At 53.6% G+C, this 27,919-nt stretch overlaps 1 protein-coding gene across 41 annotated transcripts in view; it reads left to right on the top strand.

Moving 5' to 3' along the window:
* PCBP3 (poly(rC) binding protein 3) overlaps window positions 1-27,919 on the top strand; it is a 232,935-nt gene that overhangs the window by 160,030 nt on the left and 44,986 nt on the right. For 26 of the 41 annotated variants that reach the window (XR_015135940.1, XR_015135965.1, XR_015135902.1 and 23 more), the window contains one exon: window positions 16,733-16,863. Coding sequence is in view for 32 of the 41 variants with exons in the window: in XM_086322653.1 (XP_086178779.1) it covers window positions 16,854-16,863 (10 nt within the window). In the remaining 9 variants the exon portion in view is untranslated. Of the gene's footprint in view, window positions 1-16,727; window positions 16,864-20,861; window positions 20,938-25,950; window positions 26,208-27,919 lie in introns of those variants that run through there. The other 15 variants (XR_015135954.1, XR_015135853.1, XM_086322945.1 and 12 more) reach the window with 3 other exon arrangements.

Genomic DNA, 27,919 nt, shown 5'->3' with positions numbered 1-27,919 from the left:
TACTCTGCATAAGTTTGTCATAGCTTTTCTTCCGAGGAGCACTAGCCATTTGTAGGATGTGCGGCTTGCAAATATTTGCTCCCAATCTGTAGGTTGTCTTTTCATTCTCTTAACAGGGTCTCTGGCAGAGCAGAAGTTGTTGATTTTGATTAAGTCCTGTTTATCAGTTTGCCTTTCATGAATCATGCTTTCTGTGTCAAGTCTAAGAACTCTTTGCCAGGCCCCTAGGTCCTGAAGGTTTTTCTCCTGTTTTTCTGAAAGTTTTGTAGTTTCTTGCTTTACCTCTGTGTCTGAGACCCATTTTGATATGGTATTTGTGTGAAGTGTGGGGCTTGGGTGAGAGTTCCATGTCCCAGCACCTTTTACTGGGGGACCACCCCCCTGAGCCAGACTACTTTTGTCCTGTCTGAGAGGAGCCAGACCTGTGCTGGGTCTGCTCCTAGGCTCTCTTCTCTTCCACTGACTTATGTAAATCCTCGACGCCAGAACAATGCTCTTTTGAATGCTATAGCTGTAAAGTAAGCCTTGTTATCAAACTGAGGGATTTTTCCCCCTTTTATTCATCTCTTTCCATATAAATTTTAGAATAAGCTTGTCTGTGTCTACAGAGGGCTTCCCAGGTGGCTCAGCAGTAAAGAATCTGCCTGCCAATGCAGAAGAGGGAGGAGATCCCCTGGAAGAGAAAATGGCAAGCCTCCTATGTATTCTTGCCTGAAGAATCCCATGGACAGAGCAGCCTGGTGGGCTGCAGTCCATGGGGTCACAAAGATTCAGACACGACTGAGTGACTGAGCACACACACAAATCATGTCCACAAAACCTTGCTGGGACTTTGATAAGAACTGCCTTGAATCTACAGATTGGTTTGAACAGAGCTGATATCTTTACCTTGTTGAGTCTTCCAGTCCATGGACATGGAGTGTCTCTCCACTTATTTAGGTTTCTTTGATTTATTTCATCAGCATTTTGCATTTTTCAGCATACAGATCCTGCATACGTTTCGTTAAGTGTGTACATAAGGATTTCACTTTATTTTTCAGTGATTTTAAATCTTTGTTTTGCTTGCTAAGTCACTTCAGTCATATCTGACTGTTGGAGACCCTATGGACTTTAGCTTGCCAGGCTCCTCTGTCCATGGGGTGGATTGCCTCGCCCTCCTCCAGGGGATCTTCCTGACCAGGGGTAGAACCCAATTCTCTTACATCTCCTGCACTGGCAGGCGAGATCTTCACCGCTAGTACCACCTGGGAAGTCCTTGGTTTATGTACAGAAATGCAGTTAATTTTTGTGTCTGACTCATCAGTTCAGTTCAGTTTAGTTCAGTCACTCAGTTGTGTCTAACTCTGCAACCTCATGGACTGCAGCATGCCAGGCCTCCTTGTCCATCACCAACTCCCGGAGTTTACTCAAACTCATGTCCATTGAGTCAGTGATGCCATCCAACCATCTCATCCTCTGTCATCCCCTTCTCCTCCTGCCTTCAATCTTTCCCAGCATCAGGGTCTTTTCAAATGAGTCAGGTCTTTGCATCAGGTGGCCAAAGTATTGGAGTTTCAGCTTCAGCATCAGTCTTTCCAATGAATATTCAGGACTGATTTCCTTTAGGATGGACTGGTTGGATCTCCTTGCAGTCCTCAAAACCACAGTTCAAAAGCATCAATTCTTTGGTGCTCAGCTTTCTTTATAGTCCAGCTCTCACATCATACATGACTACTAGAAAAACCATAGCTCTGATTAGATGGACCTTTGTTGGCAGAGTAACGTCTCTGCTTTTTAATATGCTGTCTGCTGCTGTTGCTAAATCACTTCAGTCGTGTCTGACTCCGTGCAACCCCATAGATGGCAGCCCACAGGCTCCTCTGTCCCTGGGATTCTCCAGGCAAGAATGCTGGAGTGGGTTGCCATTTCCTTCTCCAATGCATGCATGCACGCTAAGTCGCTTCAGTTGTGTTCGACTCTGAGTGACCCCATGGACAGCAGCCCACCAGGCTCCTCTGTCCATGGAATTCTCCAGGCAAGAGTACTGGAGTGGGTTGCCATTGTCTTCTCCATAATATGCTGTCTAGGTTGGTCATAACTTTTCTTCCAAGGAGCAAGCGTCTTTTAATTTCATGGCTGCAGTCACCATCTGACTCATATTCCACACCATTCTGAACTCACTTGTTATTTCTAGGAATTTTGTTTTGTTTTGTAGATTCCTCAAGATTTTCTAGGTAGAAAATTGTGTCATTTCAAATAGCGATGATAGTTTTTCTTCCTCTTTTCAGCCTGTGTTCCTGTGGTTTTTTCCTTGCTTGTTGCAGTGGCTGAACTTGCAGGGTTATGGTGGATACAAGGTGACAGGCCTTGTAGGGACAGCCTGCTTGTCCCTACTTTAGTGGGAAGCATTCAGTCTATCACCAAATGTGTGATGATAACTGTAGTTTTTTTACAGGTGCTGTTTATCAAGTTGACATAATTTCCCTTTATTCTTAACTTGCTTTTATTTTTATCATGAATTAAGTATTGAATTTTGTCAAATGCATTTTAATCCATGAGTTTATATAGTCATATGGTTTTTATGCTTTTGCTTGTTGATATGGTAGATTATATTGATTGATTATTTTAATATGGAGCCAGCATTGCACATCTGGATAAATCCTACTTGGCCATGGTACGTAACTGTTTTACACTTTGCTGGATTCATTTGTTAACTTAAAAGAACATTAATCTATTGTGTTGATGTTCATGAGAGAGGTTGGTCTACATTTTTCTTTTCCTGAGCTGTCTTATCTCCAGTTTTGGCATCAAGGTAACAGCAGCCTCACAAAATGCACTGGGAAGTATTCAGTTTTTGTAGACAGGGGTACCTAAAGCTCATGTTCATTCTTTCTCAAATGTTTGGTAAAATCCCCCAGTGAAGCCATCTGGGCCTGGAGATCTCTTTCTGGAGTGTTTATTACAGGTTTCCATCATATCTTTAATGGCTGTGGATATACTGAGGTTATTTCATTTTGACTGGGGTTTGGTAATTTGTGGTTGTTCTTCAGGCTTCCCACTTCTTTGCTGAGGCTTTTAGAGACTTGCTTTAGCCTGTTCACACGTGCTCACTGCAGCAGTTTTGTGATGGATGCTCTGAAATCCTTGTTGGAAATTTCTAGTATCTCTATCATCTCAGTGTTAGCATTTATTGATTTTCTTTTCTCTTTCATGTTGAGATGCTCCTAGTTTTCATTATGGCAGGTGACTTTTGTTTGCATCTTGGAAATTTTGATTCTTATGTTGATATGTTGGACCTTATAAAGATCTGTCTCAGCAGGTCTCTGCTGACATGGGTGGGGGACCTTGTTCACAGGGAGCTGGGGAGAGGCCCAGGTGCCCCCTTGGTCTCACTGATGCCAGGGGCAAGGAGGAGTGCCTCTTACTGCAGAGTGGGAGCTCCTCTGACAGCACACAAAGGTGTGTGTGTGTGCATGGGCATGTGTGTGTGCATAGGCACATATGCATGTGTGTGCACAGGCCTGTGTGTGGACAGGTGCATGCACATGTGTGTGTGAATGTGTGTGCATAGGTGTATGGGTGGTGTATGTGCACAGGTGTATGCATGGTGCGTGTGCATGACTGTGTGTGTGTGCACGTGCATGTGTGTGCACAGGTGTATGGGTGGGGTGTGTGAGCATGTGTTTATGCACTTTTGCATGTGTTTACACATGTGTGCATGTGTGTGCACAGCTGTATGCATGGTATATGTGTGCATGGGTATGTGTGTGCATGCATGTGTGTGCACATGCGTTTGTTTGCACAGGTGTATGTGTAAGTGTGTGCGTGTGTGTGCACAGGTGTATGCAGTGTATGTATGCATGTGTGTGCAAGGTATATATGCATGTGTGTGCAAACATGCATGTGTGTGCACAGGTGTTTGCACGTATGTGTGTGCACGTGGGTGGGTGTGTGCACACAGGCACACGTCTCCTGCCGGCCTTCCCTGGAGGGCAGTGTTCTCAAGAAGCTTCTGAACTCCTGAAGCTTCAAGAACCTGCTGGCTGGTGTTCAGTCCCCAGTCCTATACTGAGGGGCCAAAGGGAGGAGGACCATGGGGGAGAGAGTTGGCTTTTCTCAAGACTTTTTTGTATGTTCTTGGCATTTTACAGTTGCAGTTTTTTCCAGTGACCAGACTGGAATAAATTGGAAGGGAACAAAGGGAGACACAGATGTGAGCTCACAGCTGTGTCAGCCTTCTCATCTCAGGACCAGTCCAGGTGCCTTCTCCCCACATCCCCATCTTTCTGAGGATTGACTCATGGTTAATGCAGGGTTTCAGTTGTGCTCAGTGGGAATGCAGGGAGAATCGCATCTGCTTCTTCTTGTCCAGAACCAGGAGCCCTGTGTTCTTTAACTACTCACATCATCTGTGCCTCCTTGATTACTTTCTTGATCAGTGTCATCAGAGGCTTGGATATTTTGGGGACTTTTTTGAAGAACCAAATTTTATACTTCTTCATTTTCACAATTGTTCTTATTTCATAATTTCTGATCTATTCTTTATTATAATTCAGTTCAGTTCAGTCTCTCAGTAGTGTCTGACTCTGCGACCCCCTGGACTGCAGCACGCCAGGCCTCCCTGTCCATCACCAACTCCTGGAGTTTACTCAAACTCATGTCCATTGAGTCAGTGATGCCATCCAACCATATCATCCTCTGTCGTCCCCTCCTCCTCTCGCCTTCAATCTTTCCCAGATTCAGGGTCTTTTCAAATGGTCAGCTCTTTGCATCAGGTGGAGTATTGGAGTTTCAGCTTCAACATCAGTCCTTCCAATGAACATTCAGGACTGATATCCTTTAAGATGGACTGGTTGGATCTCCTTGCAATCCAAGGGACTCTCAAGAGTCTTCTCCAACACCACAATTCAAAAGCATCAGTTCTTTGGTGCTCAGCTTTCTTTATACTCCAATTCTCACATCCATACATGACTGCTGATAAAACCATAGCCTTGACTAGATGGACCTTTGTTGGCAAAGCAATGTCTCTCCTTTTTAATATGCTATCTAGGTTGGTCATTACTTTTATTCCAAGGAGTAAGCATCTTTTAATTTCATGGCTGCAGTCACCATCTGCAGTGATTTTGGAACCCAGAAAAATAAAGTCTGCCACTGTCTCCACTGTTTCTCCATCTATTTGCCATGAAGTGATGGGACCAGATGCCATGATCTTTGTTTTCTGAATGTTGAGCTTTAAGCCAACTTTGTCACTCTCCTCTTCCACTTTCATCAAGAGGCTCTTTAGTTCTTCTTCACTTTCTGCCATAAGGGTGGTGTCATCTGCATATCTGAGGTTATTGATATTTCTCCCGGCAATCTTGATTCCAGCTTGTGCTTCCTCCAGCCCAGCATTTCTCATGGTGTACTCTTCATATCAGTTAAATAAGCACGGTGACAATATACAGCCTTGACGTACTCCTTTTCCTATTTGGAACCAGTCTGTTGTTCCACGTCCAGTTCTAACTGTTGCTTCCTGATCTGCATACAGATTTCTCAAGAGGCAGGTCAGGTAGTCGGGTATTCCCATCTCTTTCAGAAGTCTCCACAAATAGTCAATAAAGCAGAAATAGATGTTTTTCTCGAACTCTCTTGCTTTTTTGATAATCCAGTGGATATTGGCAATTTGATCTGTGGTTCCTCTGCCTTGAGCTTGAACATCTGGAAGTTCACAGTTCACGTATTGTTGAACCCTGGCTTGGAGAATTTTGAGTATTACTTTACTAGCATGTGAGATGAGTGCAATTGTGCAGTAGTTTGAGCATTCTTTGACATTGCCTTTCTTTGGGATTGGAATGAAAACTGACCTTTTCCAGTCCTGTGGCCACTGCTGAGTTTTCCAAATTTGCTGGCATATTGAGTGCAGCACTTTCACAGCATCATCTTTTAGGATTTGAAATAGCTCAACTGGAATTCCATCACCTCCACTAGCTTTATTCATAGTGATGCTTCGTAAGGCCCACTTGACTTCACATTCCAGGATGTCTGGCTCTAGGTGAGTGATCACACCATCATGATTATCTGGGTCGTGAAGATCTTTTTTGTACCATTCTGCTGTGTATTCTTGCCACCTCTTAATATCTTCTGCTTCTGTTAGGTCCATTCCATTTCTGTCCTTTATTGAGCCCATCTTTGCATGAAATGTTCCCTTGATATCTCTAATTTTCTTGAAGAGATCTCTAGTCTTTCCCATTGTATTGTTTTCCTTTATTTCTTTGCAGTGATCCCTGAGGAAGGCTTTCTTATCTCTCCTTGCTATTCTTTGGAACTCTGCATTCAAGTAGATATAACTTTCCTTTTCTCCTTTGCTTTGGCCTCTCTTCTTTTCACAGCTGTTTGTAAGGCCTCCTCAGACAGCCATTTTGCCTTTTTGCATTTCTTTTTCTTGGGGATGGTCTTGATTCCTGTGTCCTGTACAATGTCATGAACCTCTGTCCATAGTTCATCAGGCACTCTATCAGATCTAGTCTCTTAAATCTATTTCTCACTTCCACTGTATAATCGTTAGGTATTTGATTTAGGTCATACCTGAATGGTCTAGTGGTTTTCCCTACTTCCTTCAATTTAAGAGTGAATTTGGCAATAAGGAGTTCGTGATCTGAGTCAGCTCCTCGTCTTATTTTTGCTGTCTGTATAGAGCTTCTTCATCTTCAGCTGCAAAGAATATAATCAGTCTGATTTCGGTGTTGACCATCTGGTGATGTTCTTGTGTAGGGTCTTCTTTTGTGTTGTTGGAAGAGGATGTTTGCTATGACCAGTGCGTTCTCTTGGCAGCACTCTATTAGCCTTTGCCCTGCTCCATTCTGCACTCCAAGGACGAACTTGCCTGTCACTCCAGGTGTTTCTTGACTTCCTACTTTTGCATTCCAGTCCCCTATGATGAAAAGGACATTCTTTGGGTGTTAATTCTAGAAGATCTTACAGGTCTTCATAGAACCGTTCAACTTCAGCTTCTTCAGCATTACTGGCAAGGGCATAGACTTGGATTACCGTGATAATGAATGGTTTGCCTTGGAAACAAACAGAGATCATTGTGTCATTTTTGAAACTGCATCCAAGTACTGCATTTCGGACTCTTTTGTTGACTATGATGGCTACTCCATTTCTTCTAAGGGATTGTTTCCCACAGTAGTAGATATAATGATCATCTGAGTTAAATTCACCCATTCCAGTTCATTTTAGTTCACTGATTCTATGCAATATTTTATTTATATTATATTTATTATAATTAAGTTCTTTTTATCTTCTGTGAATACTTTCTCTTGTTTTTTCTAACTTCTAAAGTTCGATTTTCTATTTACTAGTTTTCTGACCTTCTTTATCCCTAGTGTAGGCTATTAAAAGCTGTAAGCTTTCCTCTAAGTTCTGTTGTAGGTGAATGGTATGAATTTTGGCATACAGTACTTTTATTATCATTGAGGTTTTATGACCTTCTAATTTCATCAAGTCCCATCCATTTCTTATTTAGAAGCATTTAAAAAGTGTTATATCCAGGAGCATTACAGAGTTATCTCTTTGCTAATGGTTTGTAATTTAATTGCCCCTTGGGTGGAAAACGTGATCTGTCAATCCCTGTCTTCAGAATTGGCGGAAACTTGCCTTGTGAGTTAGAACACTTTGGTTTTGTCCTCTGAGAGCTTTAGGAGAATGCATAACCTCTAAAGGTCAGGTGCAGCTTCACGCACGCACGCTACTCCACCTCTCACTCTGTGTTCACTGTCCTTGTGTGACACGTGACAGGGTGCCACGGCGCCCCTGCCAGATGAGCAGTATGTTGCTCTGGCCCCAGGGTCATTGCTCAGATTGACCTCCCATAGGATCTGGGGGCTTCGAGGCGCCTTGTCAGCATCATGTCTCAGCTGGATCAGCATGTGATTCTCTCCTGTTTTCTCTCCTGCCCTGTCATGTTCAGCAGCCAGATGACTGGTGTTAAGACAGCGTGGTTTATCAAAAACCCTTTCAGCATTGTTTTCCACATGTTCTACATGCTCCCTCCTTCAAGGGCACCTGCCAGCCTGCCCTCATCCAGACTCCCCTCCTCTCCTGTCCCCTCCTCTCCTGTCTCCTCCTCCCTTGTCCCCTCCTCTCCTGGCCCCTCCTCTACTGCCCCCCCTCTCCTGTCCCCTCCTCCCTTGTCCCCTCCTCTCCTGTCACCTCCTCTGCTGCCCCTCTTCTCCTCTCCCCTCTCCTCCCCTATCACCTCCTCTCCTGTCCCCCCTCCTCTCCTGTCCCCTCCTCTCCTCTCCCCTCTCCTCTCCTGTCCCCTTCCTCTCCTGTCCCCTCCTCTCCTGTCCCCCTCCTCTCCTGTCCCCCTCCTCTCCTGTCCCCTCCTCTCCTGTTTCCTCCTCTCCTGTCCCCACTCCTCTACTGTCCCCTCCTCTCCTGTCCCCCTCCTCTCCTGTCCCCTCCTCTCCTGTCCCCCCTCCTCTCTTGTCCCCTCCTCCCTTGTCCCCTCCTCTCCTGTCCCCTCCTCCTGTCCCCCTCCTCTCCTGTCCCCTCCTCTCCTGTCCCCCCTCCTCTCCTGTCCCCTCTTCCCCTGTCCCCTCCTCTCCTGAACCCCCTTCTCTCCTGTCTACTCCTCCCTTGTCCCCTCCTCTCCTGTCACCTCCTCTACTGCCCCCCCTCTCCTGTTCCCTCCTCCCTTGTCCCCTCCTCTCCTGTCACCTCCTCTACTGCCCCTCTTCTCCTCTCCCCTCTCCTCTCCTCTCCCCTCCTCTCCCCTGTCCCCTCCTCTCCTGTCCCCCCTCCTCTCCTGTCCTCTCCTCCCCTGTCCCCTCCTCTCCTGTCCCCTCCTCTCCTGAACCCCCTTCTCTCCTGTCTACTCCTCCCTTGTCCCCTCCTGTCCTGTCACCTCCTCTACTGCCCCTCCTCTCCTCTCCCCTCTCCTCCCCTGTCCCCTCCTCTCCTGTCCCCCCTCCTCTCCTGTCCCCTCTTCCCCTGTCCCCTCCTCTCCTGAACCCCCTTCTCTCCTGTCTACTCCTCCCTTGTCCCCTCCTCTCCTGTCACCTCCTCTACTGCCCCCCCTCTCCTGTTCCCTCCTCCCTTGTCCCCTCCTCTCCTGTCACCTCCTCTACTGCCCCTCTTCTCCTCTCCCCTCTCCTCTCCTCTCCCCTCCTCTCCCCTGTCCCCTCCTCTCCTGTCCCCTCCTCTCCTGAACCCCCTTCTCTCCTGTCTACTCCTCCCTTGTCCCCTCCTGTCCTGTCACCTCCTCTACTGCCCCTCCTCTCCTCTCCCCTCTCCTCCCCTGTCCCCTCCTCCTGTCCCCCTCCTCTCCTGTCCCCTCCTCTCCTGTCCCCCCTCCTCTCCTGTCCCCTCTTCCCCTGTCCCCTCCTCTCCTGAACCCCCTTCTCTCCTGTCTACTCCTCCCTTGTCCCCTCCTCTCCTGTCACCTCCTCTACTGCCCCCCCTCTCCTGTTCCCTCCTCCCTTGTCCCCTCCTCTCCTGTCACCTCCTCTACTGCCCCTCTTCTCCTCTCCCCTCTCCTCTCCTCTCCCCTGTCCCCTCCTCTCCTGTCCCCCCTCCTCTCCTGTCCTCTCCTCCCCTGTCCCCTCCTCTCCTGTCCCCTCCTCTCCTGTCCCCCCTCCTCTCCTGTCCTCTCCTCCCCTGTCCCCTCCTCTCCTGTCCCCTCCTCTCCTGAACCCCCTTCTCTCCTGTCTACTCCTCCCTTGTCCCCTCCTGTCCTGTCACCTCCTCTACTGCCCCTCCTCTCCTCTCCCCTCTCCTCCCCTCTCCCCTCTCCTCTCCTGTCCCCCTCCTCTCCTGTCCCCTCTTCTCCTGTTTCCTCCTCTCCTGTCCCCCCTCCTCTCCTCTCCCCCCTCCTCTCCTGTCCTCTCCTCCCCTGTCCCCTCCTCTCCTGTCCCCTCCTCCTGTCCCCCTCCTCTCCTGTCCCCTCCTCTCCTGTCCCCCCTCCTCTCCTGTCCCCCCTCCTCTCCTGTCCCCTCTTCCCCTGTCCCCTCCTCTCCTGTCCCCTCCTCTCCTGACCCCCTTCTCTCCTGTCTACTCCTCCCTTGTCCCCTCCTCTCCTGTCACCTCCTCTACTGCCCCTCCTCTCCTCTCCCCTCTCCTCCCCTGTCCCCTCCTCTCCTGTCCCCCCTCCTCTCCTGTCCCCTCCTCTCCTGTCTCCTCCTCCCTTGTCCCCTCCTCTCCTGTCCCCTCCTCTACTGCCCCCCCTCTCCTGTCCCCTCCTCCCTTGTCCCCTCCTCTCCTGTCACCTCCTCTACTGCCCCTCTTCTCCTCTCCCCTCTTCTCCCCTGTCCCCTCCTCTCCTGTCCCCCCTCCTCTCCTATCCCCTCCTCTCCTCTCCTCTCTCCTCTCCTCTCCCCCCTCCTCTCCTATCCCCTCCTCTCCTCTCCTCTCTCCTCTCCTCTCCCCTCCTCTCCTCTCCCCTCTCCTCCCCTGTCCCCTCCTCTCCTGTCCCCCCTCCTCTCCTGTCCTCTCCTCCCCTGTCCCCTCCTCTCCTGTCCCCTCCTCTCCTGAACCCCCTTCTCTCCTGTCTACTCCTCCCTTGTCCCCTCCTCTCCTGTCACCTCCTCTACTGCCCCTCTTCTCCTCTCCCCTCTTCTCCCCTGTCCCCTCCTCTCCTGTCCCCCCTCCTCTCCTATCCCCTCCTCTCCTCTCCTCTCTCCTCTCCTCTCCCCCCTCCTCTCCTATCCCCTCCTCTCCTCTCCTCTCTCCTCTCCTCTCCCCTCCTCTCCTCTCCCCTCTCCTCTCCTGTCCCCTTCCTCTCCTGTCCCCCTCCTCTCCTGTCCCCCTCCTCTCCTGTCCCCCTCCTCTCCTGTCCCCTCTTCTCCTGTTTCCTCCTCTCCTGTCGCCTTCTCTCCTGTCCCCACTCCTCTCCTGTCCCCTCCTCTCCTGTTTCCTCCTCTCCTGTCCCCTCCTCTCCTGTCCCCCCTCCTCTCCTGTCCCCTCCTCTCCTCTCCCCCCTCCTCTCCTGTCCTCTCCTCCCCTGTCCCCTCCTCTCCTGTCCCCTCCTCCTGTCCCCCTCCTCTCCTGTCCCCTCCTCTCCCCCCTCCTCTCCTGTCCCTCCTCTCCTCTCCCCCTTCCTCTCCTGTCCTCTCTTCCCCTGTCCCCTCCTCCCCTGTCCCCTCCTCTCCTGTCCCCCCTCCTCTCCTGTCCCCCCTCCTCTCCTGTCCCCTCTTCCCCTGTCCCCTCCTCTCCTCTCCCCTCCTCTCCTCTCCCCTCCTCTCCTCTCCCCTCTCCTCCCCTGTCCCCTCCTCTCCTGTCCCCCCTCCTCTCCTGTCCTCTCCTCCCCTGTCCCCTCCTCTCCTGAACCCCCTCCTCTCCTGTCTCCTCCTATCCTGTTTCCTCCTCTCCTGTCCCCACTCCTCTCCTGTCCCCTCCTCTCCTGTTTCCTCCTCTCCTGTCCCCCCTCCTCTCCTGTCCCCTCCTCTCCTCTCCCCCCTCCTCTCCTGTCCTCTCCTCCCCTGTCCCCTTCTCTCCTGTCCCCTCCTCCCCTGTCCCCTCCTCTCCTGTCCCCTCCTCCTGTCCCCCTCCTCTCCTGTCCCCTCCTCTCCTGTCCCCCCTCCTCTCCTGTCCCCTCCTCTCCTATCCCCCCTCCTCTCCTGTCCCCTCCTCTCCTCTCCCCCCTCCTCTCCTGTCCTCTCCTCCCCTGTCCCCTCCTCTCCTGTCCCCTCCTCCCCTGTCCCCTCCTCTCCTGTCCCCTCCTCCTGTCCCCCTCCTCTCCTGTCCCCTCCTCTCCTGTCCCCCCTCCTCTCCTGTCCTCTCCTCCCCTGTCCCCTCCTCTCCTGTCCCCTCCTCTCCTGTCCCCCTCCTCTCCTGTCCCCTCCTCTCCTGTCCCCCCTCCTCTCCTGTCCCCTCCTCTCCTGTTTCCTCCTCTCCTGTCCCCTCCTCTCCTGTCCCCCTCCTCTCCTATCCCCTCCTTTCCTGTCCCCCCTCCTCTCCTGTCCCCTCCTCTCTTGTCCCCTCCTCTCCTGTTCCCTTCTCTCCTCTCCCCCCTTCTCCCCTGTCCCCTCCTCTCCTGTCCCCCCTCCTCTCCTGTCCCTTCCTCTCCTGTTTCCTCCTCTCCTGTCCCCCTCCTCTCCTGTCCCCTCCTCTCCTGGCTCCCCCTCCTCTTCCGTCCCCCCTCCCCTCTGTCCCCCCTCCTCTCCAGCCCCATTCTTCTCTTTTCCCCTCTCCTCTCTTGTCCCTTTTCCTCTCCTGGCCCATTCCCCTCCTGTCACCCAGACTTCCTGGGAGGATGCCCAGCAGGGCAGAGGACAGCACTGTTCCTGGGCATCTGACTTCTCAGATATCCATAGAAGCCAGGCCCCACATGAAGGCATAGATGCCAGCAGGAGCCACTCATGCCCCCACAGGCACGCACATGTGTCTGCCTGTGTGTGTGTGTGTGTGTCATTTACGGCTCAGCAGGCTGCTTTGTCTGGACTGTGCTTGTGAGGGCACGAGCTGTCCTTGGGCTCTGGTCCTTTGAAACTGATTTGTTGTGGCAGTCTGTTCAGCAAGATGCTGAAAACCTTCACTCCTGTTGTCTCTGAGTGGGTTGTGCAGTGAGGAGTGACGGTAGAGGTGAGGAGGGGGTCACAGACCCCATGTTATCTCTTCTGTCGCCCCCTTCCCAACACCAGTTAAGTTTTGAAGACAGAATGACAGAGGCTTTGCTCCGAGACTGTCCCTAGCGATCACACCTCACTCTGCGGGAACTCGGTGCCCCCACCCTCTGAGTGTGCTGCTGATGTTGAAGAAAGTGGGTCACCACGCACGCGGGTCTGTCACGTCACTTTCCGGACTGCTGGTCTCCTGGTGCCCTTACCAGACATGGTGCCTTGTTGGAGCCACGTGTCTAGTAAACGAGTTCTCAGAGGATGTCAGTTTCAAATGGAATGTCCTTTAGCTCATTAATTTCTGGCTTTCTTACATTTTCATCAGAAACCACTGTCACAGTCTTTCTACTCTGTGTGGCTCGCAGCGAGGGGGGCCCTGTCTGCTGGGGCACCGGCAGCCCTGGGAGAGGCACAGGATCTCGTGTTCCTCCCGTTCTCTTCCCCGTGACACTCCCAGATCCACATCGGCATGTCTACCCTGCAGAGTAACCCACTCCCGAGAGGAAACCTCCAGTTGTCCAGGAGTGCTGGATGGTGGCCATGGTGGCACTCACGGCCCCAAGGCTTCCTCACAGACCATTCTCATCGGCACAGTTGTTCTCACCTGCCTCGCACCCCTGGCCCGTGGAGCCGCTCTGCGCGGCCCTGCTCTTCCCGGAATGCGGGCTGAACAGCTGGCTCCCCCGTCCAGCCCTGTTAGAGGCTGCGGTTTCCCTGTCTTTGCTTTTCTCCTCATTTACCTCGTGTTTACCCACGTCCCGGTTCCCAGGGGTGAGCTGACAGCTCTTTGTTGGTTCTCCTGTCTCCTCCTGACTTCTCAGTGCTTGTGTGTCTGTGCCGTTTGTGAGCATCATTCCAGTGCAGTTCCTTTAAGGGTGGGGTAGACACGGCACCCCAGAGAAGGCAATGCCATCCCACTCCAGTACTCCTGCCTGGAGAGTCCCATGGACGGAGGAGCCTGGTAGGCTGCAGTCCATGGGGTTGCTAGGAGTCGGACGCGACCGAGCAGCTTCACTTTCACTTTTCACTTTCATGCATTGGAGAAGGCAATGGCACCATACTCCAGTACTCTTGCCTGGAAAATCCCATGGATGGAGGAGCCTGGTGGGCTGTCGTCTATGGGGTTGCACAGAGTTGGACACGACTGAAGCGACTTGGCAGCAGCAGCAGACACGGCACCCACTCCAGCACTCTTGCCTGGAGAATCCCATGGACGGAGGAGCCTGGCAGGCTGCGGCCCATGTGGTCACGAAGAGTCGGACACAACTGAGCGACTTCACTTTCACTTTTCACTTTCAGGCACTGGAGAAGGAAATGGCAACCCACTCCAGTCTTCCTGCCTGGAGAATCCCAGGGACAGAGGAGCCGGGTGGGCTGCTGTCTATGGGGTCACACAGAGTCGGACACGACTGAAGTGACTTAGCAGCAGCAGCAGCAGCAGACACAGGTTAACTCTGTGATGTTTAATACAAGGTCTCTTCCATTCCCTTTGTGACCCCATGGACTGTAGCTCCCCGAGCTCTTCTTTCCAAGGGATTCTCCAAGCAAGAATACTGGAGTGGGTTGCCATTCTCTCCTCCAGGGGATCTTCCCCACCCAGGGATTGAAGCCAGGGCCTCTTGCATTGCTGGCATTTATTAATTACCTTTGTTTTTTTAATTGAGTATAATTCACATGCCATACAATTCACACTTTACAAGTGTACATTTAGTTGTTTTTAGCATCTCACAAAGGTGTCCAGCCATCACCACTGTCTAATCCAGAACTTCTCATTGCCCCAGAAGGAATCCCACGCTCATCACACTGCCCTCTCTCCTCAGCCCTAGGACTGTGGGTCACTTTCTGTCCTGGTTCTGGACGTTTACTGTAGATAGGATCACAGGCATGGCTTTCTGCTTCCGGCTTCTTGCCCCTCGTGTTATGTCTCCAGGCTTCACCCCCGCTTGCGAGTGAGTTCCGTCCTGCTGTAAGGAGACGCCGCCATTTGTTGATCTGCCATCATCAGTGGAAGCACGCTGGGTTCTTCCCACTTCTTTGACTGTCTTGAACAGTGCTGCTGTGAACGCCCAGGTGCAAGGTTTTGTGCGGATATATGTCTTCACTGCCTTGGGTACAAGCCTCAGAGTGGGGTTGCTAGGTCCTATGGTAACTCTAGGTTTTACATTTTGAGGAGTTGCCAGCCTGATTTCCCAGGTGGTCACACCAGTTTATATTTCCACCAGCAATGGATGAAGACTCCAGTTTTTCCATGTCCTTGCTGATATTTGTTATTTTCTGTTTTTTCTTATTATCATTTTCATGATTGTTACTGTTATTGCTATTACAGCCACCCTAAGTAGCTCACAGGCCTTTCCTAGTGGCTCATAAGGTAAAGAGTCTGCCTGCAGTGCAGGAAACCCGGGTTCGATCCCTGGGTTGGGAAGATCCCCTGGAGAAGGAAATGGCAACTTACTCCAGTATCGATGCCTGGAAAATTCCATGGACGGAGGTGCCTGACAGTCTACAGTCCACGGGGTCGTAAGGAGTCGGATACGACTGAGCAACTTCTCTTCAAGTAGCTCCCTGTGGTTTTGACTTGCATTTCTCTAATATCCAATGACGTTGAGTTATTTTTCCCATGCTTACTGGCCATTTCTTTATCTTCCTTAGAGAAAAATATACTCACACCCTTTGTATATTTTTAGGTTATTTATTATTGAGTTGTGGAAGCTCACATGCAGTCTGAGTGTTAACCCTGCTCAGGGGTCTGATTTGCGGATGTTCTCTCCTGTTGTGTGGGTTGTGTTTTCAGTTTCCTGTTAGTGCCCTTCAGTACACAGAAGTTCTTAATTTTGATGAAGTCCAGTTCGTCTACTTGTTTGTTGCTGTCTGTGCTTTTTGGTGTCATATCCACAAAATCATTCCAAATCCAGTATCACGACGATTTTTCTTCCAGTATTTTCAAGATGTTTACAGTTTTAGCTCCTAAGCTTAGGTCTCTGGCCCATTTTCAGTTAATTTCTGCATATGGTGTGAGGTGAGGCTCCAAGCTCACTCTTTGGCACGTGTGACACCAGTTTTCCCAGCACCATGTGAAAGGACTGTTCCCTCTCAGGGATTGTTTTGGCTCCTTGCTGAGAATTCTCCCATTGCTTCCTCATGAGTTCCCGCTCGTGAGCTTCAGGCCTCTCTGATCCTCCAGTCAGTAACACGTGGATTCTTTTACTGCACCAGCGGGGACACCGTCTGCCTCTGTGAAAGAGGAAGGTGTTATTCAATGTCGTCTTTCACGGGTTTCCTTACATGTCACGTTTTCTCATTTATTTCATTTCAAACCTTGGCATGTTATGCGGATAAGAATATTTGAGCTTGAAACAGACTCAGTGATGTTGTTTATTACCTAAAATGGTTATCTGATTGACACAGAGAAAGGCAGAGATGTTTAACATGGGCTTCTCATTGCTTCTGGTGCTCTGACCTCACAATTCCAAAGAGTGGACGCTGTTGTAAAGAAGCCTTCTTAAGGTGCGGAAGTCTGACAAGAGGGCGCAGAGATCTAAACATACTCCTGGACTTGACACGCAGCAAAGAGTGTGACATCATGAGCATGGGTTCTTGTGCCTGGGTATGAAATTTCCTGTTTGGACAACAAATGTGGATTCCAAAAGTGAGAAGTGAAGAAACTTAGATCAAGGAGAAAATGGTGCACTTTGGGAAAGACTAGATGGACAGATTGCCTGCTGAGAGGGAAGGGTTTCAGTGAAATGATTATACCAGCTGTAAAAAGTGGGAAACCAGAAATGTACTTAAGTTAATATATAATTTCATAATTTTAGAAGAAAAATCAGTATGTGTGTGTGTGTGTGTGTGTGTATATATATATATATATGCTAAATAAGTAGAAGGTTGGCTGTTTCGCTTATATTCTCAGAAGTGTGCACAGTGTGGCCAAGTTCCGCTTCCGTCCTGCTTGTCTATGAGACAGAAGCCCCCCAGTCTGTGGAGCTGCCTTCTTCAGGGTGGAGGACTGGTCCCAAGACGAGCCCTCACAGGCACTTCATCACACCCCACGCATCTCACAGCCAAGTCTTAAGAAACGCCGCTGTTCTGTGGAGGCTCAGTCCGAGGCGCGAGGCGCTCACCAGTCAGCTCACGCGCCCCATGTTCTTGTGTTCCAGGTCACGGGGCCCCACGACCCGTCAGCCCTCCCGAAAGTCGCCAGAGCCAGCTCTGATGCTCTAGGTCCCAAGAGTGAACCCGCACTGTCTATGGATCTGCTCTGACGCGTCGAGCCTGCTTATGGGGGAAGGTGAGTGGCCAGGACGCAGCACGGGTCTGTGTGTCCAGTTACCAGGAGTGCACAGAGTCAGACTCACCCCTGGAACCAGGGAGTGTGCGCCAGGCTGGTGTCACTCTCTTTAGTCCCTGATGTGGCATCAGCTGGGGGCCGTGCCAGGGAGAGAGCACACGCCACGAGCAGCAAACTTGAGCAGAGAAGCGAGGTGCTGCGCGTGACCGGGCAGGACCAGCATTCCCACTGACTCTTGAAGGGTTGCATCCAGCTGACGCAGAGCGTGAAGAAGTCGGTCTCAGCTGAGACAGACAGGGTTCTCCACAGCTTCTTCCCTGGAATTTCTGAGGCACATGGGACACCTTCCCCTATGTGTGCCCCGTTGCCAGGCTTCAGTGGCCTCACCCACCAAGTGGGGAGTCTGAAGAGCCAGCTGTTACTGGCGCTGAGGGACACCAGCCACATGTAGGGCCCTGTGCTCGCGCTGCAGGTGGCCCGGCCCTGCTGACCGTCCTGCTTCATGGGGCTGGGGTGAGGGTGGGCACAAGGGCCCGTGTGCTCGTGTGAAGCCGGAGCCTGTGTGTTCCGTGTGCCACCTTGCTGTCCACCCTGCACCCTGAGGCCTGAGTTCTCCCAGGGCCTCACGGGTCCTGAGCCTGCAGCACTGACCGTCTCTGACCTCAGTGTGTCCACCTGTAGAGAAAGCCTTCGAGGTTTCTTGCTCAGCTCTCAGGCGTGGTCCTCTCTAAGCCAGTTCTGGTTTATTCACCCATGTGTTTAAGTTTGCAAGGGCATGAAGAGTACATTCCAGGCTGGGGACCTGGTTTACCCAGGGTCACAAGGCGGCCACTGAGGACCTGTTTTCAGCTGTGATTTGTTAACCCAAATTCATGACATAACACGTCATATAGGTTCCAAGTCAGCCTGCCGCCAGTCAGAAAAACACCTGTGTCTTTAAATGTCACAAAACTTGGGCCCAAGTTTCCATCATTGTTGTCCACTCCAGCTTCTCTCCTGCTGCCCAGATGTTGTCTGCCTGGCTTTGTTTTGCTTTTTTACTTGCAGCTCAGCATGTTTAATCCTGTGGTGCCTGCCCAGAGTTGTTTTGATCTTTGCTTTGTACCAAGGAAGGTGTAAACATTTCAGCCTCCAGGTACCTGTTTGCAGGAGAGTCAGGGACCAATTACCGGGAGGCAGCTCTGGGTCTGGACAGGAGCTGGATGGACAGCTCCTTCCACACGGCTGGCACATCCCGAGCTGTGGTCAGGAGCGAGGCTGGTTATGTAAACCGACCATCTGACTGGGGTTCTTGGGGACCACGTGGAGGACAGACTAGGAGCACCCCCAGGCCGGGCTGCAGCTTGGCAACTGCAGGAGTCAAGGGGCCCCCACTGGCCTCTCTGCCTCCCCCAATGTTTGCCAGCTGCCCCCATGGGCAAGGCAGGCACAGCTGGCAGGGCCATCCTGTCCTGACCATGTCTGCCCAGCTGCATCCAGCCCCACGCCCTGGGTGCCACCATCCCCAGCTCCCCCGACATTCTGGCTGGGCCTCTGGCCTCCTTTGTGTCCCTGAGCCCTCATCTCCTCTTCAACCACGACTCTGGTTCTTCATGCCCTCTGCTCGCTGTTCGTTTCCATGTCACATCTTCAAAGACTCGGCACTGGTCAGCCCCTGCCCCCCTGCACAAAGGCAGGCAGGCTCCTTGGCAGCTCCTCCACTTGCTGTGACCCCCGACCCTGCAAGCCTCACTGTGGCCACTCGCTCACCTTGTGCTCCCTCCAGACCCAAAGGCCAGTGCCCAGTCCTTTTCCTGCCTTCCCAGTGACCAAGAGGGGCCCTCGGCGGCCCGTGCCCTCCGACCGAGAGTGAACCGAGTGACAGGACTGCTCTGTCGGCCCCTCACGGAGCTGCACTGGGTGAGCCAACAACGAACAGCACACCACAGGGCTCCTAGTCTCCTCCACCCCTGCCCAGCCTCTGGCACTGGCATCCCCAGGTCTCGGAGCTCAGTGGCACTGCTAACAGGCTCCCCAGGGCAGGCCGGAGCACAGGGAAGAGCCCTTCATCTCGGGACTGCTGCTGGCAGGCCCATTTGTCACCCACACCAGAGCCTCAAGCACGTGTCCTTTGACCTTCCTTCTATAAAGAAACGTTCCAAGTTGATAAAAGATGACAGAGACAGGTCCGCCCAAAGATTACTATGAAAGCATTGTTTAAGATAATGATTCAGGGACGCAGAGCATAGAGTCCTTGCAGCTGACTATATCCTTATGCATGAAAATGCATAAAATTAAATGCACAAAATCTTATGCTTACAGTTTGATACCATGGGAAATTTGATCACTACTGTGCAGATTTACATACAGCAACGTAGGAAAATATTTCATGTATAATGTTAAGTAGGGAAAAAGAACAATCATGGGTGGCTTGGTCCTATTTTTGTTAAAAATATAATGATACATGCCTACTGGAAAGATGTCTGAGTAGGTCGACTTCAGAACACCCCACTCTCTTTGGTGGTCTTTCTGGGGATGATGTTACTAGTGGTTTGCATTACACACATTTTCCATTTTTTCCTGTAATGAACAGTCAGGCTGATTTGGCAGCAAACTGGCATGCTGCCACCTGTGGGTGCACCTCTGCTGGCATTGCACAGTGCCCCAGCACCCTGCGGGCTCTCTCAGGAGGCGCCCCCGTGCCCTGAGGGCTCTCCCCGCGAGGCCTGACAGCACCCGGCAGAGCGAGGCCCATCTCCCAGCCAGTGAGTCCTCTGGGTGAAGTTTCCCACAGCCAGTTGGCTACGGGCTTGGTCTTTTCATTTATCTGCACCTGATTTGGGGTGAGATGTCGAGAGAGAGAGGTAATAACAGTCACCTCTCATGCATGGTGGCAGGTGCCCGCTCTGATGGGGGACCAGCTGCATCCTCTACGTAGTCTCAAGGTCTGGGTCATTCCATTCATCTCACTGCCCAGGTGAGAGGCCCACCTTCAGGCTCGCTCCTCTCGTAAAGCACAGGGCTCAGTCGAGGCTCAGCTCCTGTGCAACTGACTCCTGGGGCAGCACCTGGAAGCTCTTGACCACAGAGGAGGAAACAGGGAAGAAGAGAGGATTCGCGGGCTGTAGCTTCCAGATGGTCCTGGAGGGACCCAGCCCGAGCGCAGCCACAGCTGAGAGGAGGCTGCTTGGGTCTGCAGCGCTACATTTCGACTGACGGGGGCCTGAGGCCTCTGCCCCCCTCCTCTCCAGGGTGAGCAGCCATGCGATGTCCTGCAGGCATGGCAGTCTGTGCGGTGGCCCCTGTCGGGGGATGGAGTCATTGGAATGACAGCCCATCCGCCAGGCGCACCCTTCTGCGGAACGAGGGGAGCGGGCAAAAAGTAGGTCACATGTGCCTGATCCCATGTCACGAGGTCTCCAACCTGAGACCAATGGGAGCCGTAGCCTCCTCTGGTTTAGAACAAAACCCCACTCTGATGTTTCTCCCTTAGCCTTTTTATCTTCTCTAAACGGGGAGAGTGACCATCTGTCCCAGAGCCACTCCATCCGGCCCTGCCGACCGCACAGTGTGGCTTTGTTCTGAGGTAAGGGGCTGTGGGCCCGGCCAAGGCCACGCAGAGCCCAGACGGCGGCATAAAGGGCCATCCAGTGGGCCATGCCGGGTGCTGACGGAGCGGGAGCTCGGGGTCCTCGCCGAAAGTCTGGGATGTTCCCCTGGTCTGACAGCAGGGCCCCTCTCTGAGAGTCAGGGTCACTGTTAACACGCCACCTTAGTGAGCTGTGATGTACGGAGTTCATAGGTCATTTTTCAGTTGTCTGTGCTCCTGGGGCACATGTGGGAATACGACCCCTGCCCCGAGAGGCTGGTTGTCTCCAGGGCCCAGGGATCCACGCCCTCCGTGGACCAGGATCTTTGCTGGGAGGTGTCCACCCAGCCTGTAGCGACCAGGTGAGCCACCGGCACCCACGTGAGTGCATAGCACATGTCAGAATAAAGTCCGTGTGTGTGTGTTGCAGCATGTGGAGCGCATGCACTTCTGGAGCCTGATGCTTAGAGGAGAAATACCGACCCCCTGTCGTCCCTGGGAGGCCAGTGAGTACAATTCCTTGTAAGGAAGTGGAGGGGGTGGTGGGCAGGTCCAGTACTTTGCAAGTGTGTGTAAAATGTGCTTGAGTTCTGTGGTTTACAAATAACAAAATGTCATTTTCTGCCTGTCCTGTAAGTGAATCGAAGCATTGCCCTAGCCGAGGATGTCTGTTGAGGGCGTTTTGCAGGTGGTGAGTGGGGCACAGAAGGTTTGCTGTTGTCTGTGTGGTGGGCTGACCGCCGGCACGCTTAGACAGTTATGTGCTCTTGTTTGGATTGGGGGGACAGATGTTTCCAGAGATGCTTTCCCAGAAACCAGGTTGTATGGTATTTGATTTGAGTGTGTTCTACTGGAGAAAATGATTTTGCTTTTCAGAAATAAAATATTTAAAATTTGCATCTTAACTGGCTTTCCAGGAAACATGAGTCTATAGCCAAGTCCACTGAAGTGAATGTGGACACTTTCAGTGGTAAATTCTTCCATGGTGAGATGTAAAACAATAGCTGCACCCTTGGTAACGAAATAAGACTTTCTCTCCTTGCAGAAATGTGAGGCGGCCAGGGTGATACCCAGTCCCTTTCAGCTGCAGCCCTTCAGTGAGTCTCTTGAACTCTTTCTAAAGGGTTCTTATCCATTTGTGATCTTGAAGAAAAGAAATTTTTTACAGAGCAGGAAATTTCATCTTCTTTGTGTGTGTTACTGATTCTAACACTTCCTTTGAGCCTGGGAGAGTGCCCAGAATTTCTGTGCAGTTTCAACACTGTCTGCTTTTCCTGTCCCACCCAACCTACCTCCCAGCACCTGGGAACGGGGCTGGGTCATCATGTGGGGAGCAAGTTCATGTGTGTTCATGTTAATGAGAGTGTAAGCTGCACCCCATAATTGGCTCTAGGGGAAATGAGACCCGGGGGTAACACCTGCAGTGGGGCCGGTGTTAGGGGCGTTGGCTGTCCCTTGTTTACCAGCGGAAGAGAAGATTGTTTCTGCAGAAATCACACAATCTCAGAGGGAGCTCCCCTAAGCCAAGGACCCATCTCTGTCCACGGCGCCCCTCGTGTGTTCCTGACGGCTAGCTCCTCACCCTCGTCCTTCACTCTGGCCTGGGCTGGTCTCTGATGATCACTCATTGCTTTTAGTCTGGCCTCATCAGGGACTGAAAGGGCCCCTTAAGGAGTCGGGTCGCCTTCTGCATGTACCTTGGGCCACCCATCTGTGTCCTGGTCTTGGGGAGGCCCCCGCTCAATTGGAGGGGGTGCAGAAATGCAGAGCCTTGAAGGCGTGTGCTAGCCTGGCAGCCTTGGGAAGGTAGGGGGCCCCGCGTGCCCAGGGTGGAGCCTCTGAAGAGCCATCTTCACTCTGGCAAGGGGGCTTCAGAAGTCAGGGTCTGAGGACGGGCAGGGGCAAAGCTGGTGTGCCAGGTGGTCCCGCAGTGAGGACTGGCTCCTTCGGAGCATGACTGCACTATTGTAATGGATGGTGCCCGCCAGTGCTTTTCCGGGATGTTCCTGGACCCTGGACACCCCCCAAGAACCTGGAAAGGCAGAGTCTCATCTCTCCCCGCCCCACCACCTGAGTGAGGAACACCAGGCTGTGTCTGTGATCCACGGAGCCTTTCAGGGGACATTGGTGCCCACGTGAGTATGAGAGCCGAGGGTGCTGAGGGGCAGACTTGGCATTGCTGGCAGCCACGGCCAGGTGGGTCACAGCCGAGCCAATGCGCTTGTGAGCCCAGTCGAGGACCCTGCGGGTCAGATGCGGAGCCCAGCCGCAGGAACCTCCCCGAGTGTGTCCGGTTCCCCAAGTGTGTCCTGCTCCCCGTGTGTGTCCTGCTCCTGCATGTGTCCTGCTCCTGAATGTGTCCTGCTCCCCGTGTGTGTCCTGCTCCTACGTGCGTCCTGCTCCCTGTGTGTGTCCTGCTCCCGAGTGTGTCTTGCTCCTTCGTGTGTCCTGCTCCCGTGTGTGTCCTGCTCCTGCGTGTGTCCTGCTCCTGCGTGTGTCCTGCTCCCCTCGTGTGTCCTGCTCCTGAGTGTGTCATGTTCCCCGCGTGTGTCATGTTCTCGAGTGTGTCATGTTCCCCGTGTGTGTCCTGCTCCCGTGTGTGTCCTGCTCCCTGTGTGTGTTCCTGCTCCCTGTGTGTGTCCTGCTCCCAAGTGTGTCCTGCTCCCCATGTGTGTCCTGCTCCTGCATGTGTCCTGCTCCCGAGTGTGTCTTGCTCCTGCGTGTGTCCTGCTCCCAAGTGTGTCCTGCTCCTACATGTGTCCTGCTCCCACGTGTGTCCTGCTCCCACGTGTGTCCTGCTCCCGTGTGTGTCCTGCTCCCTGTGTGTGTTCCACTCCCTGCGTGTGTCCTGCTCCTGAGTGTGTCATGTTCCCCATGTGTGTCATGTTCCCGAGTGTGTCATGTTCCCCGCGTGTGTCCTGCTCCTGTGTGTGTCCTGCTCCCTGTGTGTGTTCCACTCCCTGTGTGTGTCCTGCTCCTGAGTGTGTCATGCTCCCAAGTGTGTCATGTTCCCCATGTGTGTCCTGCTCCTGCGTGTGTCCTGCTTCCTGTGTGTGTTCCACTCCCTGCGTGTGTCCTGTGTGTCCTGCTCCCGTGTTTGTCCTGCTCCCGTGTGTGTCCTGCTCCCTGTATGTGTCCCGCTCCCTGAGTGTGTCCTGTGTGTCCTGGTCCGGCATGCATCCTACTCCCGTGTGTGTCCTGCTCCCTGTGTGTATCCTGCTCCTGAGTGTGTCCTGCTCCCCGAGTGTGTCCCGCTCCTGAGTGTGTCCCGCTCCCCATGTGTGTCCCACTCCCGAGTGTGTCCGGCTCCCCGCATGCGTCCTGCTCCCCGAGTGTGTCCTGCTCCCCATGTGTGTCCTGCTCCCCGAGTGTGTCCTGCTCCCGAGTGCGTCCTGCTCCCCGAGTGTGTCCTTCTCCCTGAATGTGTCCTGCTCCCAAGTATGTCCTGCTCCCTGTGTGTGTCCTGCTCCCGAGCGTGTCCTGCTCCTGCGTGTGTTCTGTTCATGTGTGTGTCCTGCTCCCGAGTGTGTTCTGTTCATGTGTGTGTCCTGCTCCCTGCATGTGTCCTGCTTCCACATGTGTCCTGCTCCCCGTGTTTGTCCTGCTCCCCGTGTGTGTCCTGCTCCCTGCATGTGTCCTGCTCCTCGTGTGTGTCCCGCTCCCTGCATGTATTCTGTTCATGTGTGTGTCCTGCTCCCGCGTGTGTCCTGTTCCTTGTATGCATCCTGCTCCCCGAGTGTGTCTTGTTCCCCGAGTGTGTCCTGCTCCCCGCGTGTGTCCTGCTCCCGAGTGTGTCCTGCTTCCCGCGTGTGTCCTGCTCCCGAGTGTGTCCTGCTCCCCACGTGTGTCATGTTCCCGAGTGTGTCCTGCTCCCGCGTGTGTCCTGCTCCCTGTGCGTCCTGCTCCCCAAGTGTGTCCTGCTCCCTGTGTGCATCCTGCTCCCCGAGTGTGTCTTGTTCCCCGAGTGTGTCCTGCTCCTGAGTGTGTCCTGCTTCCCGAGTGTGTCCTGCTCCCGCGTGTGTCCTGTTCCCGAGTGTGACCTGGCAGCAGGGTCCCTCTCACCCTGGGGTGACATGGGATCTGCCCTTCCTGCATAGAGACCCCGCTCCCACAGTGTAGAGCCAGAGGAGACCCTGTGGAGGGCGGCCGGCCCGCCACCCAGGCCGAGCCCAGGCTGCAGAGGGTGGCCCTGGGAACCCGATCAGGAGCCAGGGCCACGGGGACCAGGGGCAGGGCTGAGGCTGGGCTCGCTCCCCTCACCCCGAGGTGCGGGCTGGGGTATTGTTCAGAGTGACCCAGAAGAAGGCAGGAGAGGAAAGGGAAAGAAGCCTGTGTGGAAGCGCACCACCCGGCGGAGTGCAGACCTGTGACGGGAGTGGAGGGGCAGGCAGGCCTGGGGGGAGATAGGCCTGTAGGAACGGTGATGTTTCGGTCAGCAGGAGCAGACACACTGCTCAGTAACAGGCATGGGTCCACCAGGCATCCAGACCAAACGCTGATGTCTGCACCGAGGCAGTGGGCTGAAGGTTGCAGAGACGTGTTACGGCTCGGAAGGGTCTTGTCCAGGGATGGCCCCTGTGGGCATGCGGCCTAGAAGGCGCTGAGGGGCTCAGCCTGCAAGCCTGGCGGCCAGGCTGTAGCCCCCTCTCAGAAACAGCCCAGGGCCATTTCCATGAGCTTGTGGGTGTCACGGACCAGGGTGGCACACGCCAAGCAACGTCCCAGGAGCAGGTGGGTCAGGAGGGCAGCCTGGCAGGGCCACGTCCCTATGCGGACAAACACGGTCCTCACCCCAAGCAGGAGGCCACTGCCCAGGGACGGCAGGGTCGACCTCCTGTGGCCACGTTCGTGGCCTGGAGGCCCGTTCAGCAGGAGGAACCACAGAGCACTGACCTGCCTAGTCAGCGCTCAGACCCCTGCAGGGTCTTTGGGGACGGGGCGCCCCCACAGTGCTCGCTTGGCGCTGGGGCTGAGCCCTGAGGCAGAGCTGTTCCTTGTCTGGGTTGGTGGTGGTGGTTTAGTCACTAAGCCATGTCCGACACTTGTGACCCCCTGGACTGTAGCCTGCCAGGCTCCTCTGTCCATGGGATTTTCCAGGCAAGAATACTGGAGTGGGTTTCCATTTCTCTGGGGCTGGCGGGTCTGAAATCCAGCTGTGATTCAAGGTTTGCATGTTTTATAGCCTTTAAACTACCCTGCTTTTAACCTCAAGCCAGGAAGGCACGTGCTGTCTAAGAGATGTATGCAGAAGGTCCTGTATGTCCCTGGGGACTGCTCAGGATACGCACACAGCGACCCCCGGGGAGGGGCTCAGTGCTGCTCTGAGGCAGGGCTTTCCCAGACCCCAGTCCTATGTCCCCACGCGAGGGGCCGCCCGCAGCCACCCTGCCATGCTCGCACCTCAGCAGGGGTAGTGCCCTGCCCTGCGGTCGGACTTTTGATTCCGTTCTTTGTACTTGGTTTTAAAAGTTACAATCGGGTTCTGGTGACTGAAAAACATGTTTCTTCCACATTTTGAGGTTTAAACACCACACAGCCTCCAAGGCAGCATCCTGGGGCCCATGGGCGATGCCATGGAGTCGGGGACTCTCTGCCTGAGCCCGGCTGGTGGAGAGGGAGGGGGCCAAGCCCTGTCCCCTGGCCGTGTCCATGGGGCTGCCTCCAGAAGCCTGGCCAGCTAACCACCTGGGCCCACAGCATCACCCCGTCCTCATCCCCTGCCTGTCCCCTGAGTGCAGCCCACAACACACGGACCCAGCCCGGAGCTGAGGAAATGGTGAGTGGTGCCAGAACCAGAGGGCTGCGTCCTGTCAGCACCCAGGTGGATGGGGGTAGGGTCTGCTTGGGCAGCACCATGGGGCCCTCCCTGCTGTTCAGCCTCAGGTCCTGCTGCTCAGGGGCCTTGTCTCCCGAAGCTTGTTTGACCCACTTCCTCCCAGCAGAGCGGAGCCCATCGTGGACCCTGTGCCGGGGGCTCTATGGGGTTGCCCGCACCGTGTATGGGCTTGGCTTTACAGATCTGCGTTTGTGTTTGGGAGGCAGGAACAGAGCCCCCCGCTCCCAGCGCATGCACCTGCCATTGCGTCCCCCGCTCAGCTTAGAGAACAAGCCGGCCGTTGCAGGGAAAGGACCATGCGGGCTGTGCAGAGATGCAGGATTAACGGGCATCCGAGGATTAAAGTCAGGGGATTAATCCCAGCCGGAGCATCAGTGTTGGGGGTAGGGACTCACAGTTGGCGATTCTGCCCATGCATGGCTCTCATCTGGAGCCTGGGTGACCCTGGGTCTTTTTAGGAAACAGAAGCCACCTTTCGATTGGGGGACCCCAGTTAGCACTTTAGCCTCCCTCACCCAGGAGAGGGCCCAGCTCCCAGGGCAGGGGGTGGGTGGGGGCTGAGTCCTCACATTTCTGGTCCCTCTCTTCTCCGGGGACCCCCTCTTATCAGCAGGGCCTGCAGGCTCTCTGCTCTGAGGAAGCAAGGTTTGCTCCCCTCTTCCCGCCCGGCTCCCCAGGGTCCTGACAGGATCCTGGGTGGGGCAATCCTGCAGCCCAGGGAGGCCGACCTCCTCGTGTGACTAGTAGGGAGGCAGGACCCCCAGGACATGCCCCCCCTTCTTGGAGCCTGGAGAGGAGACAGGGTTCTGAGGATGCTTTCTGGGCAAGCCATGGGCTGGTCAGCCCACCTTCTGCCCAGAGAGCAGCCCTGGGGAGGGGCCAAGGGCTCTCTTTGAGCCCCTGGTTCCTAAGTGGAGGAGGCTCTTCCTCTCAGGAATGAGGCCATGCCTTGGTCTCACCTTGTGATGTCAACCAGCCTGCCCTGCACCCAGCCTTTTCCTTCACAACCGTTGGATTTCATTCTCCTTAAAAATCTCAAGAGCTCAGCTGACCTTGGCCTCCTTTGCTTTTCACACTAACAGAGCTACATCCTTTCTTTTGTTACGTTTATCTAAAATTATTCCCCGGTTCCCACATTTTTATTGATATAAATGACCATCAGTGTCCCTGTGTTGTAATGAAAGCTGGAATTAAGAGCTCTGTGCCCCAGGGCACAAGCTCAAGACCAGGGCTTTCCTTGTTTGGGTGGATGCCCCCAACATCCTGAGGACGTGTCCTGTCCCCGTGCTGCCGGTGTCTCCCAGCACCTGCCTGGGGGCTGAGTCCCAGTTCTTCACTGCACAGCTCATCCTGGCACCCGGCCCCCAACCCCGCCCTCCTAGCTGGTCTGTGAAATGGAGGGAGAGGCTCCTCCCGGTGGGGCTGCGGAAAGACTGTACCTGGCACACGGTAAACGCTGTATCAACTTTAGGTATTGCTGGTTAGTGTTCGTTTGATTGTTTGATGTGTTGATCCTGTGACCCAGCTCCCCACAGTGAGTCCCCACAGTGAGTCCCCACAGTGAGTCCCTGTCTGTCCCAGGAGAGGACCTCGCCGAGGTGCAGCATCATGATTGGTAGTCGTCCAGTGTTGCAACCGGTTTGCTCTTCTTT

This window comes from Bos grunniens, chromosome 1 (genome assembly GCF_055505025.1).
Source record: "Bos grunniens cultivar Pamir isolate PY7600 chromosome 1, Bosgru_T2T1.0, whole genome shotgun sequence".
NCBI lineage: Eukaryota > Metazoa > Chordata > Mammalia > Artiodactyla > Bovidae > Bos > Bos grunniens.
The sequence above is the reverse complement of the archived record's forward strand: the minus strand, read 5'-3'. Positions and strand labels throughout refer to the sequence as shown.